The sequence below is a fragment of the Prorops nasuta genome, unplaced genomic scaffold (genome assembly GCF_024137725.1).
Source record: "Prorops nasuta isolate Cenicafe-Biocafe unplaced genomic scaffold, Cenicafe_Pnas_1.2 PNAS00004, whole genome shotgun sequence".
Classification (NCBI taxonomy): domain Eukaryota; kingdom Metazoa; phylum Arthropoda; class Insecta; order Hymenoptera; family Bethylidae; genus Prorops; species Prorops nasuta.
The window spans coordinates 4375424-4389644 of record NW_027116801.1 but is presented as its reverse complement, the minus strand read 5'-3'; the positions used below and the strand labels follow the sequence as shown (position 1 = coordinate 4389644).

General features: G+C 42.9%; 1 protein-coding gene across 1 annotated transcript; it reads right to left on the bottom strand.

Moving 5' to 3' along the window:
• Nucleotides 1–8001: 8001 nt before the first annotated feature.
• On the bottom strand, nucleotides 8002–9974 carry Osi8 (Osiris 8). Its single transcript, XM_066725575.1, has 3 exons — nucleotides 9766–9974; nucleotides 8956–9454; nucleotides 8002–8598 (listed from the first exon to the last, which is right to left on the bottom strand). The coding sequence occupies exons 2-3, from the start codon at nucleotides 9431–9433 to the stop codon at nucleotides 8306–8308; spliced, it is 771 nt and encodes a 256-aa protein (XP_066581672.1). The 5' UTR covers nucleotides 9434–9454; nucleotides 9766–9974; the 3' UTR covers nucleotides 8002–8305.
• Between the last annotated feature and the right edge of the window lie 4247 nt (nucleotides 9975–14221).

The following is a 14221-nucleotide window of genomic DNA, read 5'->3' as shown; positions in this document are numbered from 1 at the left end:
CTTCGATTATTGTCTTGGTTAACTTCACCGAAAAAAATCCTCTGAGAGATCGAAGGTACGTCCACGGTTATACACCGGTGTTGACTGGCTTTTTTCAAAGAGTGAGTGAAAAAAGTCGCGAAAGCGGTGCTGCTTGACCGACGACGGCGATCGTATCGACACTGCCTGAAAGAATCACGATTGCTGCCTTTTATCCTCGTCGCGAAAGGGGCCCGCGTACGTTTTTGAAATTTTGATGGCCCCCACCGCCCCACCCGCGGATTAACCACGAGCTATTGGTTCTCCTCGAGGCGGTCATTCTCAACGTGTGTCGTGTGCGCCTTGACGCGGCTCCACCAGCACGGGTACACCTTTGGTCCTCTCCCGTGTGTGCCTACTTACTTAGCCGTCTCCTTGTGTATACAACGGGTATTGCCTTCTCGGTCGATCCTCTCTTCGTACCCAGTCACCAACACACGGACACGCACTCGAACACGCGGACCACTCGCTCGGGAGAAAAGAAGAGATCGGAAAGAGAAACCGATAGGTATTAGGTCGAACCATGTGAACTTGCCGAATTCCATTCAATAACCGGCCCCGACAACGGTTTTTTTTTCAACTTTTACAAATCGCACATTACCACCGGCTAGTTCTCCTTACGCCTCGATCATCTTCTCGCTTATCAGTTGCACTCCAGATCGATAGATCGTTAGCACCACCGGCTGATGCAATCTTGTAGAAAGTATGACGCTTCGATCTTCATCGATATCGTCTGTCCTTTCATTCAGGATGACCTAATGCTGCGCAAAAAACCCTGACTTTCCAATATAACAATATTTCAAATATCTTTTTTTCACCTGAATCTGTTCGGCTGATCTGGTCCTATACTATACTAGTGACCAGATGGTGGACGTAAAATTTCTATTTTTTAGTTTTGTTTTATTGTTTTTTTTTTTTTTTTTTTACGTCAATTAGGAACAAATTTGAAATTATCGGAAAGAAAGCATTTGAAAGTAGGCAGGAGGATGGAATATCATCGTGGTTAACGAAGCTAGCAGCTATTTTCCTTGGAGTGAATTTCATTTTTTCAATAATGAACTTAATATTATCGATCGTATATAGCGAAGTTTTTAGCGGATATTGGTCGTATCTTTACGCGGTAAGACTTAATAATCCTGGCAGATTGACTCTGTCGTATATACTTGTTCGCATGAATTGACTCGTCTAACGGCTAATAAATATTAAGCTTGCTATTCGCGTTCCATACTATTGGATAAATTAATTAATTTGCTTCACAACACTCTCGGTACCTAATATGCGAGAGGCAGTAAACGAAGCTTGAAGATTTGTTTCTGTTCGAAACTGGACTTTCTTCTTACGCGTGTTACATTTACGTATACAAGTCACTTTCCTCCGAAACGTGATCAAACCAATCCATTTAAAGTAACGCGCCTATGTACCTCCGATCCAGTAATTATTTTTGCTCAAAACTTCTTATACTATAATTCCTATATTGAGAGGCGAAAAAAAAATAGTCGCTCAAAGCAATAAATTCATAAAGATATACATTTGTAGCTCAAGGTAAAATACAGGACGACTCCCTGTGGTAGATAAAGTACCGTAATCCTGATTCTGAATATTATAATTAGTCGCTTGTGGAAAAATCATTGTAATGAGCGTGCGTTAAAGATTACTCGTTATTTAATCGAATAGACCTACTTTCGTTTTGCTTGAATTTATTTCATGTTGCACGTGCACAATGAGGCTTGACCCATGAACAAGTGATTTTAGTAAATTTGAGAGAAACGAAGGGAAGAAAAATATAAATTATCCGAGCTGACCCCAAAAAATTGTATTGGCATTATGGAATATTTGTGAACGTTTTGCATACAGCCGTAGCCCAGAAGAAAAATACGAACGTGAGAAACTTTAATTTGCCGATCCATCGTGGTCTTAACGTGTCGAGATAAATGGACAGGGGTCAAAGGCATCGATAGATATATAAGGAGGATTAAAGAACGCGGATCTCTGCCCGCGGCGTTTCCGGTAAGAGCTCTCGCAGTGAGACCAGTAATGGCCTCTTCTCATACCAATTTAATAATACTCTCTCTGTACTCTCAATGGTTAGAGCTGTCCGAATGCTCGTTTCTAGCCATATACCACACCAATAATTATTCATAGGAACTTCCTATAGACCTAGTTCGATCAACGCGTTCGACAGGGTGCTTTTTAGAAATGGGATATAGGTTGACGGAATCGTGGCGTGAAGAATTCCGAGAACGTATATCGTGCAATATTTCACGCTTTTATGATTTGAACCCATCAACTCAAAGACCCCATCTTCGCATCTATCGAACATTATTCGTTTGTTCGAAATCCTTGCTTAACTGTATTCTACCCTTGTAAACGCGTATCACGATAAAAACTGGGTTAATTGTATTGGACAGTACCGTAGAGCGCATTATAATATTTAAATATAACTCTTGGACCACCGATAGATCTAAGATTCTTCTGTAGAATCCACCACCTACTTTCCGATCCAGTCCCGAATTTTCTCAATAACTGTATTCAGCGATTAAGCATCCCGTAGCGCGACATTCCCATCGTCCGATCCACGCCTCCTTTTCGACGCATAACCTCGACCTCTCCATTCATCGAATTACTCACGAACCTATATATTCTATAAATTTATCTCGATATACGTAAACATGACATCAAATTAATTATTGATAAACTTGTATATTCCGCAATATTCTCATTGGTTGTACATTTCAAAAATACAGTAAGAGTCTACATTCTAATCGTTTTAATTCTAAGACGCCTATTCGTAATAGCCTCATTATCTACTTCTCATCATCGTTTATTGAAACGGACCAGTAATAATACGTGAAAAATATTAACAAATAAATATTGTAGATTATAATTCTTGCCACGGGATAATGAAGATTAATTAACGTTTACTGAACGAATATATCAATCATATTCATAAAAATGATCCAGTTGTTGGTTAATTTAATCTTGCCCATTTTTCCATTCGTGTTAATTCTCACCAGTCGAGCTTCGTATGTAATTACCGGAAACAATCAAAAATCGATTTTAAAGCTTGTTTATTCTTCCCGACCATTTGCAAACGAAGTCGACTTTCGTCAATAACTGTTCATCGTAATTAAGCATACGGCGCATATTTTAGCTAAATGTTAATAAACTCAACATTTACTTCAGAATTTAAAGATATTGGATATCGCACAAGTAACAGATATGATAAATGCTCAAGAGTGGGATACTTAGAGATAAAACAATTTTACATCTGGTTAAAAATAAATAATAGGATACTTATGTGGTATATTTAAAAGAAGTGCAAGAGAAATGAAATTTTAGCGAAAGAACGTGACGCAAGGTAGGATACAGTTACACGGGATTTGGCACTAAATCAACAACTAGCAGTGCTAGCACGAGTAAGCTAGGAAAAAGATGGCTGAGAAACAAATGTAGTATATAAGTGATTTAAACAGTTGTAATTTTTTCATTTAAGCTCGATCGATCCACTATGAAACAATTGTTGGTAATGGAATATAAATTCTTAACCAATAAAAACATAATTTAATATTCTCAAACGGAAACGAAAAAAAACGAAGGAAACACTATAGTCGCTCTCTATACCTGAAAATTTTACATCCTTGCCTTATTGGGTAGTTGGGGAAAGCACAAACCGATCAGCGAGATATTTCGCAATTTTTGAGGAATTTTAGAGAAGGGTATAGAGCAATGGCAAGGGAGCTGACGTTTATAAAAATTAATGTATTCCGGTGGCTGTCGCGTGGAGCGCTTAACGGTTTTCACGGAATGCTTGATGTACTGCGCTGCGCTAAGTCTTCGTGTGCGAGTTGGATGTTCGCCAGACCTCCTCGAAGAGGATGGCCGCGCCTCGCGACTGGACTCGCCTCGACTCAATCGGCTCGCTCGCCGTGACCCCGATGGCTCCTTGTCCCTTGTCTAGAAGAAAGGAAGAGGAGGCAAAGAGCATGTCTCGCTCACATGGAAGCAACTTGAGAGTGTCCACGACCAGTTTCCATCGATGATGTCCATGTTCCTCGCGTGATACTCTTCGCTGCCGATAATATCAATTCCGATTCCAAGATGATGACCTCTGCGTACGCCTCTGAATCTCATATCTGACTTTCTCCATCTTCCCCCTTTGCTTCTTCCCTTGCTTGAATTTACCGCCCCGAGACACGTTCGGGACCAATCTTGGTGGTCCCACGCTCCAACATCATCGCTTTTACACGCGATTGCACGAAATTTATTTCTTGCTAATCCTGACATATCAATTTATTTCTACGTTCTTAAAACTCTATCAGCATTAAATTAATTTACCTTGAAAAAAAGAAGCCTACGTTTTTTTTTCATCAATTCATACTTATTTTATATATTTTCATACTAGTATATTTTTCATGAGGAATATTGGTGATTATGGTGTAATAATGCATGTATAGTTTTGAAATGATCCAATTGGACAAATTAATACTATTTCGTAACTGCGTACGTTCGATCGCTTTCAAAGTCTGTAAAAGGGAAACTAGAGTTCATTGACTATAACCTATTTTTAGAATGTGAAAAAAATCATATTTTTAAAGCAGTGATTAATCCGAAACGAAGGCGTGAAAGTTTAATGGGACGTAGTAATAGAATTCATTCATGAATTTCTTTCTTATATTACACCGGGAGAAATGCGAGAGGTTGACCACGTAGAATAGAAACCGTCCATTGATGGAGATGTTAATTTTTCTCGCTTGGTAAGAGCGGAGATTCGTGAAAGAGAGTATTTGCTCCTCTCTCCGTATCCACGTGTTCACAGGGAGCTCGGATGCGTCCGATCTCGTCTCTGACTTTCACCATAGGTCAAACGAGGATAATCAAACGAATCCCAGCCGTTTCATTTGATATCTCTCAGATCCTTTTCGTTTTCACAAGACACAGAAATAACTGCTTTGCATGCCTAAAATATATAGCATTTTAATAAGAAAGCATCGAAAGTAAGCTAAAGAAAGAATTCCCCGTTTATTTATAAAATATATTACAATATTACAGGTGACCTTTCGATATTTTAAGAAATTTTCGTATAGTGGATTCTACGCTGCCGAAACCTGATACCTTTTCACGACCCATAAAATTAATGAGTTATATATACCTTTATATATAACCCGATACTACATTTACAAAACTACAGACTCCGACAAAAAGAATAAGATAAGAAAATTTAATAGTTTCTTTGAAAATAATTTCTCTCTTGATCTAGTTTTGCGACTCTTCAAGGTCTACAACAAGATAGTTAAACAATCTGTGAATAGATGAAACAATGACATTGATATAATACAGTATATCTATGCATTTCCCTCATAGATCAAAACTTTAATTATTACTCTGATTTGAACAAAATCAAATCTTAAAATAATTCAATTATGGGAGACGAATGATTGAGCTTAGCTTTGAATTGCAAAATGATAAAAGCAAAAGTGTAATTTCTCTTTTATTCATATCGAGCATTGTGACCGAGGTAGTAGGTAGAGACAATTTTCATTGACGCGTGCACCTTACTCATCGTCGTCGTAATCCAAGCGCCCAAGTTCACGAATTCGCGTGCATTGGTATTCGTGGCGTCACCGGATTACGGACACGCTTGGTACAGTGCGTGCATGGACAATCGTACTACGACCAAAACGCTAATCCGAATGGTCAAAGGCACCGAGTGGTTGTGAAGCCGGGGTACATATACGAGCTCGCGCTCACTGGTAATGGAACACTTTCCTCTCGTCGACGCCGGTGAGAGTGAACTCACCGGAGGATCGAGGTCAGGTCAAGGCCCTCTTGGAACTCAGCGTACCAGTCTCTTCCCTCTTCTTCTACTCCCATTTATCCTCCTCATCCACATTAACAGCATCTCCTTTCCTTTCTTTCTCAACTCACCTTTTTATCGTCTCGTTATATTCTCTCGATCATCCTTTTCGTTTCCTTTTTTAACTTCTTCAGCCCCCCCCCCCTTTCTCTCGATCCCCACTACGCTACTCCTCACTCTTTCACCACTAGCACATAAATTCTCCATCTACCCAAAGGAAAAACTACGTCTCTCCACAGTCTTTGCTCTATTACGCTCGTCGAATTTCAAATGAACTGCTACAAAGTGGCAGAACGAATCGTTAATAAGCATGAGATAATAGCTACTCGTGATATCGAAAGTACAAGTAGGTACATTTTGCTATTACGTTTGCTCGCATTGTTTCAAACTTCGGTCATTTTTCTCCATTCGCTGATGGGAATGAGATGGCAGTAAAATTAATAAAATATTTCCTATATGGAGGAAAACAAATGTAAATGTAATAGTTAATATAGTCTAGAGATTTTTGAATGAGAATTATGACATTAGAAATTTATTTATTTAATCCATACAAATGGATTTTCTATTAAAATAATTTTTCTTTTGGGAAATAGCTGTAGGAGCACACTATATATCATAGGTTTGAGGATAGATTAATGAATGGAACATAGAACAGAGTAATTGATTCAACAGGAAACAATTACACAGACTCGACTAGAATGTTCAATGCTTCGGCGCTTTTTTCCTCTCGATTCGAAAATAGGAAAACTTAAATTACGCAAAAAAACTTATAACGATTAACATGAAAAGTAGAAAATTTTGGCATGAAGCAAGAGCCAGAGAAGCTGGCAGAAGCATTGCTTGGGTTTTGAGAAAGAATCCGGTCTGACCGGGTGTCCGCATTTCCCGATGAGTATAGGTAAATGTGTAAGACGAGAGTCATCAGGGTGAGAAACGAAAATGAGGTGAAGGATCGAACCATTTGAGCGATGCCACGTGAGATTCGGGGAACTCGGGCGGGAAGGGCCAAAGTGGAGTCCGAACGAGACCAGCAAGGTTCCATGAAAAATATTCGAGGATCGATGAACCTGTGAGAGAAAAGGTGAAAAAGAAATGAAGAAGAAAAAGAGGAGGATAGGTGTGTGTTCGTATGTGTGAGAAAGAGAGGTAGGGGGGGGGGGGGGGGTGAGAGAGGAAGAGGACCGCTTTTTCTTAAAGACGGTAGAGAGTGTTAGGCACACCTTGAAAAGCCTCAGCGCGGATGCTGAGACTGGCCTGGTCGGCCTGGTTTACTTCCTTTTCAGAATGTCTGTATATGTTTGCATGTAAGCTTCGAGCATATACTAGCCCGAAGAGATTCCACACGCATCTGTGTTGCGTGCTGGTGTGTGTATACGTCAGGTAGATCAACGGATGCTATTGGTCGTGGAGGTAGTGGGGTGGCGGTCGTGTGAACTCGATGCGTAAGGTGCGTTTCGGTTGCCCTGCCCCTCCATCTTTCTCAATCACACGCATGCAAGCGTGTACGCACGCACAACTACACACACCAACTGATTTATGTAGGTAACCTCTCTCGCCTCCTGCTTCTCTCCCGCATCGGATCGAAGCAAGCAACGAACCGGAAGTCATCGCGCTGTAAACGCGCTCCCGTGGCCTGCATCGAGATTCTAAATCCTTAGCCTTGAACGGGGTGTCACGAGTATTTCGATTGGCAGCTGACGCACGCTTGGTTGACAGTTTTGTGGCCGACCGAGCGCGCGTTCCTACTACTTTCGATCAAGAAAATATACACACAAAGATAACCTACTATCGGTCAGGCTCCAGTTCTCTCGTGTATCTCCCCTACATACCTCTGCCTCTCTCACTCCCTCCTCTCTCTCTCTCTCTCTCTCTCTCTCTCTCTTTACCTTCTCCATTACCTCCGTCGGTCAAAACCGAATTTCAACATTGTCAATAATATTACAGTCGAAACATAAGATACAGATTCCATATAGAGGATCATTCATGATGACAAGGACATCACTCTCTGAATCGAGAGGTGTAAAGAGGTTACAATGCAGCACACGTTTACTCGTGAAAAAATATTCTTAATTTATTATTGCGTATCTATAAATATACATGTCGCGTGTGAATGCGTGTGTAGTGTCCATGGTTACGGCAGTTGAACCGCATCGAAGATACACAGTTACGCGTGAATAATAAATACTGAGGATGATTGAGCGCTCGATAGTTGATTAAGATGAGATTTGTGCGGAGGTAGTAAGTGATAATGGACGGAGTAAGATTGTGGAGATGGAAAATGGAGGGGGGGGGGGGGTGAGAGAGATTTGAAAGAGATGGATGATAAGGGAGGAGGGGGGAGAAAGGAAACGAGGAATACGATTTTTGTTCCGCGATAGATGAGAAAAGTTTGATGAGGTCGCGAAATGTGAGAAATTGGTGCTCTCTTCTTTTTTAGGCTGACGCTGGCTTGTATGCGGAATACGCGAGATCGTGGCTCGACCTCGCCCATCCACCTGACCCGTGACCTCCGCCGCTGACCTGTACGACCTCGTGACCATGGTGATCGTGCGACGAGACCAGCTTCTTCAGTCCAATGATGGAGGCCAGCACGAGAGCGAGTTTGCTGACGATCAGTGCTTTACCAGCGAGAAGGGCCAATGCACCGAGAGCCAGTGGGACCAGGGTTCCACCAATCAGCAGTGGAATTGCCAGCAGACCACCCATCTTGCCCTTCTTTTTACGACCTACAATATACTAATATTAGAATACATCCTAACCTCGCTTCGCTACTTTCTTAATCTACTGATCCAATTCGCTACATCCTAGACTGCAATCCAGTGTCACGACAAGGTTTTTCAAGCAACAGCACCTAACCCATTGATGGAATTACAAATGAACCCGAAACCTCCACAACTCGGAATCTATTATAGCATAATTTATGCGCAGTCTATTCCAGTCCATAAATTAAAATAAATTATATACCGCTCCATCTCATTCTACATTGTCTCGGAGCTCTCGTTAAATGGACTTTGACGTTAATAGTGTTTTCACGGGCAATATATGTTTCTTGATTAGCAATTTTGGAAAATTTGTTGACTCACCTTCCTCCTGGAGACTGCGCGAAAGCTCCTCAACGTTTGGGAGCTTCAATTTTAGCGTATGGCTCTGGAAGAACTTGATGACCTTGTCAAAGATCATGGTATTGAGTGCATCTTCTTTGTCTTCGAGGGCTCTGGGCAAACTGGCTTCGATCTCCTGCACGGATTTCGGTGGTTCCTCGACAGTAGTCTCTGGACCGTCCTTGACAACTGTGACGCCTTCGGCAACGTTGAACGAGACGCTTCGCGATACCCTGTCCATGGCTGAGACGAGCTTCAATTTTAAGCATGGGCTCAGATCGGAGGCTGCGCATTCTTTGTAAATTTGATAAACGTAACGGAGATCCCCGATAATGCCGCTGCTACTCGACCTGGCCGTTTGCTCGTCGATGCTGTTGGCGTTTGCATTTGTGTCGGCCGACCTCGCCGAAGCCGTGGCCAAAAGTACGGCGACGCATGCATATACGATAAACTGTCTCATTTTGTATCAGGAAGAGTATATCTGCAATGAAATATCAACACACCAGTTATTAGAAGATGAAATGATCGTAGCATTGCCTAACATCTATATCAAAGCCTGTTTCCTCTTTTCTAAAAAATACATCCACAGATTGCAAACAACTCCTTGTAGTCAATATCATATATATATATATATATATACGCATATATTAATATAGAAGAAACGCGAACTAAGAAGATGACTGTTCCGTGCAGAAACGCGTGTATCGTGCATGCAATTAAACCGCTACTCCATGTTAATCATGATCACAAACGACGATGATAGTGATAATAACGATAAAATCCAAATCCAACCTAAGCAAGCACTCGTGTAACACCAAGATAGTTGCGATTCGATCAGACAATAGATACCGGATATGAAATACGATTGACGTCACGTGTCACAAGAGAAGAAAAATGTGGAAGGATCTTTTGTACAGTTGGAATGAATCCTTTCGCGTTGCTGAAGAGGCGTACCTTCCGAGCGAATATGATTCGATACGAATCAGCAAAGTGTCTCTTAATCTCGCGTCTGTTTCTTTTTCAGTGAGATTTTTCGCGACAGGCTACCGAAAATCTATACTTGTTGTGTATAATCACCCGCTGCCTTAGCCGCGAGATGCGTTCTTGAGAGCACTCTACGTAGACTGTATGTAACGGAAGCCCTGCCCTAGCTCTATATATCTGGTCAGGTGTACCTCGGTGCTCGGCGATATTCTCCCCACTCATGATGAAGGCCGCGCACCACCGCCACGAGTATTTTCATAGCCGGCATCATTCAGAGCGGTTTGCTTAGAGTCGAAGGAACGACGGAGAGCGAGACGCGGAGGTGCGCGAGGGGGGAGGGCCAGGGGAAAACACGAGACGAGACGAGACGAGACAGACGAGACGGTACGATTCAGGAATAGAGAGGATTGCCATACGTCTAGTATCATCCCTCTCCCTTCCCCACTCTTCCAGTATTTTCCACTCTACTCGGCCATACAAAACCGCAGCCGGCTTCTCCCGCAATTGCGACTGCTACTGCAATTCCAATTGCGACTCGCGCATCTTCCAGAACGCATCGCGTCGCCCTCACCTTCGACGCGCCACACCGGTCCACGCTGCACCGCGACCCTCCGCGCGCAACCTTCCCTCTTCCTCCTCTTCAGCAAAGCTTCACTGCACACACTTGGAACACGCTCCTTCCACATGCCCCACCCACTTCTTCCCACGAAACACGCTACACCGGTATATTCTCTTTCCATATAACATGCCTCGTCTTGTTTTGCCTTGCCTTATACCCATAGACTTACCTCAACTCGCTCCGTTTCTTTTATTTTCTCTCGAATTTTCTATGCCGCTCGCTTTATTCAACGATGCCACCCACGTCTACGACAGTCTCAATATTTTCCATACAAGCGAGCGATAGCCCAGTTCTTCGGAATTATATAGCTATATATATATATATGTATACCTGTTGCTCGACGTTCTTCCTCCTCTTTCAACGCGCGTTTCTCCCATTATAGGCAACTTCCGCCGGCTCCTGCGCGGATTCATCGAAAACGAAAGCCTCTTCAGGGGGGCAGCAGCAGAGAATGGTGCGAGACAATAACGATTTATGTGGGACGAAAGCTGAAAAGAATGAGCGTGCGATTCCGGCTTGTTTACGCGACTATAGTGCCTCGGCTTTGGTTTCTTTTGCTCTCTGTACCTGCGTCCATATTTACTCCGGTATGCACACTCACACACGAATGCGTAAAGGATACGTGTGCGGTGTCCGATTTTCTACGGGCCTCTCTCGATGTACGCGTGTCTATGCAGGACAGCTCGACTCTAGCGGACTTGATCCTTATCCAAGAAAGACGAAAAGCTGCGCGGACAACAAAGAAAATGAAAGCTGCTTGTTTGTAAGTAAGACAGATCCGTGTACGATCTTTGCGAACTTGGCGGGGCTCCAGTTTTCCCGCTATGCTGAGTCAGGAGGTTATATGGTGAAATGTTGGCGATGTCAACAAATTGCTGATGTTAATGAGATTAGCGTATCCTTTTTATTCGGAAAGTGGTACAACCAAATTTCATAGTAAAATTTATTCCTCGTAAAGTGTAATCTTTGTCAAAGAGGATCGTGATACCATCGAATTGTTCAAATGCCTTTGTAGTATTTTCTACAGTTCTTTCGAATACCTCCGAGCGAAATAGGATCTTTCTTTCATTTATTTCTTCTTTTTTATCACTGCTCCCACATTTTTGCAGAGATACACGTGGGACGAATCGCAGGGTAGGGTAATTATATGCAGGTTTTTTTTTCTATAGTATCGTTCTCCACCGGTATTACGATACGGAATAACAGAAAACGTCCGACTTTATTAAGTTAAAATCAGTGGAAAACATTGAAACTTCAACGACTGTACAATCACAATCGATCGATACTGCTGCTGAAATATTTGCTATATTTCTCTTATAGACATTGGCAAAAACAATGGCTGAACGAAATGGGTCATGAAGGAAAGAGAAAGTCCGCGTTCAATTAGGATCCACCGCGGAGAGTTTCGGTGAAACTTTGTTGTGGTAAATCCGGTGGATGAGCGAAAAAAGAGAACGAGAAGTGGGATGAGCAACAACGTTGCATCCGTGGCCATTTCATTGAGAGCTCTCGGGCTATCAGGCGGTTTTCATTAATCCGAATTCACGCACGGCTGAAGTTATGCAAAACGACGGAGAAAAAATACGGTAAATTAAGCGGCGCTAATTAACGTTTACCGTTATAGCCGCGGCCCAGTGATTCCTCGAGGTCTTGGATCGCGTTAATCGACAAAATCGCACGGCACGTACTTTTTCTCGAAGTTTATCTCCTCGTTGGAGTACATCGAGGGTTTTTGCTGGCTGGCGGCTGTGCAGCTCGCGGGAGCGCAGGCCCGGCCCACGAATGGTGGTATCGCAACTGGGTCACCCCAAGTGAAAACGCGCGTTAAACGTAGATACGCGTAGGCCACCGTGAACGGACGAGGGAGATGGAGAACGCGCTTGCCCCTCTCTTCGCTCGTTGCACGGCTCCTGCGCCTCTGTAAGGAGAGGGGGGGGGGGCAACAAGCGGAAGAGGACCGTACTTGATCGGACTTAACGCCCGAGTTCACGAACGCACTCGACCGTCAAAAGTTACTCGCGCGATTCTCCAGCCGAATTTCGGCCGGAATCGGTCAACCATTATTCTCCTTTCTCCACCTCTCTCTCTCTCTCTCTCGTGTTCTTTTCACCTCGTTGATCTTTTCTTTTCCACCTTTTTTTCCACTCCCCCCTACCCCTATCTCACCCGCCTCGAAATCTTCCTTATTATATTCCCCATTTTATTCCACGTCCCACCCGCTCGCGTTAACTGTACATTCTCTTCGCTATCCTTGTTTAAGTAAAGAGGGAAAAAAGACAGATTCTTTTTTTAAAACAAGCCTCTTTCAATATATCGATTCACAACAAGGAGAATCGAATTGATTTTTGATTAATTTCGATCGTTCTCCTCTTTCACGAGACATCGATATAGTTGCAGCGATTTTTCCCTTCATCTCGATTCGCTCGCTCGCGAGGTTTTCCAATGTTTTGGCCGCTACCGGATCTGGCTGGCGTGTTACCGATTTCTCGTGCTCGTACGTGCCGTGATAAAATGATCTCCCCGCGCGGCGAAAGCGACCATCTCGCGTGGCACCTGCTAATAGTTGTGTCCGACTGCTGGCTACTTCCGGTTCACGCAGCCGTTAGGCCAAGATCATCCTCGACTCCGACTCGCGCTGATTTTTTCTCGCCAACGTCCGATAGTCGCTCATCTATAGTCCCTTGCGCGTGACAAAAAAAATCAAATAACTTTTCAAGCCATAATCGTTATATAGCCATGCATCCCACGGAGAGTTTTTGGTTCTCCGTTATTCGCTGAGAGGAAGCAACGTTGATATTCCAGTTAATACTTTTTATACTTGCGCTACAGAAATTACCGATACATCGAACTCTATCAACGCTGTTTACGGATGGAACCTACTATCCGGCCTGAATATATATGATACCTCATGTAAAGTGAACGAAAAATGATGGCAATTGGAAATTTATTGTAAGAATACAGTGTTTCTAATATTGCTGTAAATAATAGCAATTGGGAAAGCGTGAAGTAATTGGTACAATAATTTCTTATACTTAACGTAGTGGCTGATGGATGTAATAGCGAGAAAACACCGCAAGAGCGCATAGAGTATCACATGGCCATATAGTGAAAAATGCACATACCGAAACGTCAAAGATTAATAATATGAGGAGCGATCTGAAACGATTCGGTGTATGTGGATATTGGGGTTAGTATTAGCGCGTTACGCTACTTATATCCGGTTAGGAAGGCGATCGCGTCCGTGAATATTTGCGATGTAGTTCGAGTCAATGGAAATGTATGAGGTATGGCGACCAACGATTTCTATATTCGATACGAACGTATTCTGTACCTTTACTGGCCATAAAGTCGTCGGAATTAGGTTAAATGTATTTAAACAGCTAAGGAGATTCCAGCGATTCTCCTTTTTGAGGTTATCGTTTCTTAAGCGATCCGTCGCTGGACGAAATCTTTCTCCATTCGAGCTTCTGCCACGCCACTGCTCGTGATTAACGCCGCGATATATCGCGCGACGTTCTCCAACGCGAACGTCGAAAAAATCTCACCCCTCTTCAATTTATGCCAGGATGAAGAGCGTCTAGCGTCCAGATGAGTTACGGGATATGCAGCGTTATAGATACATACGTATATACTCGCTAATCACTT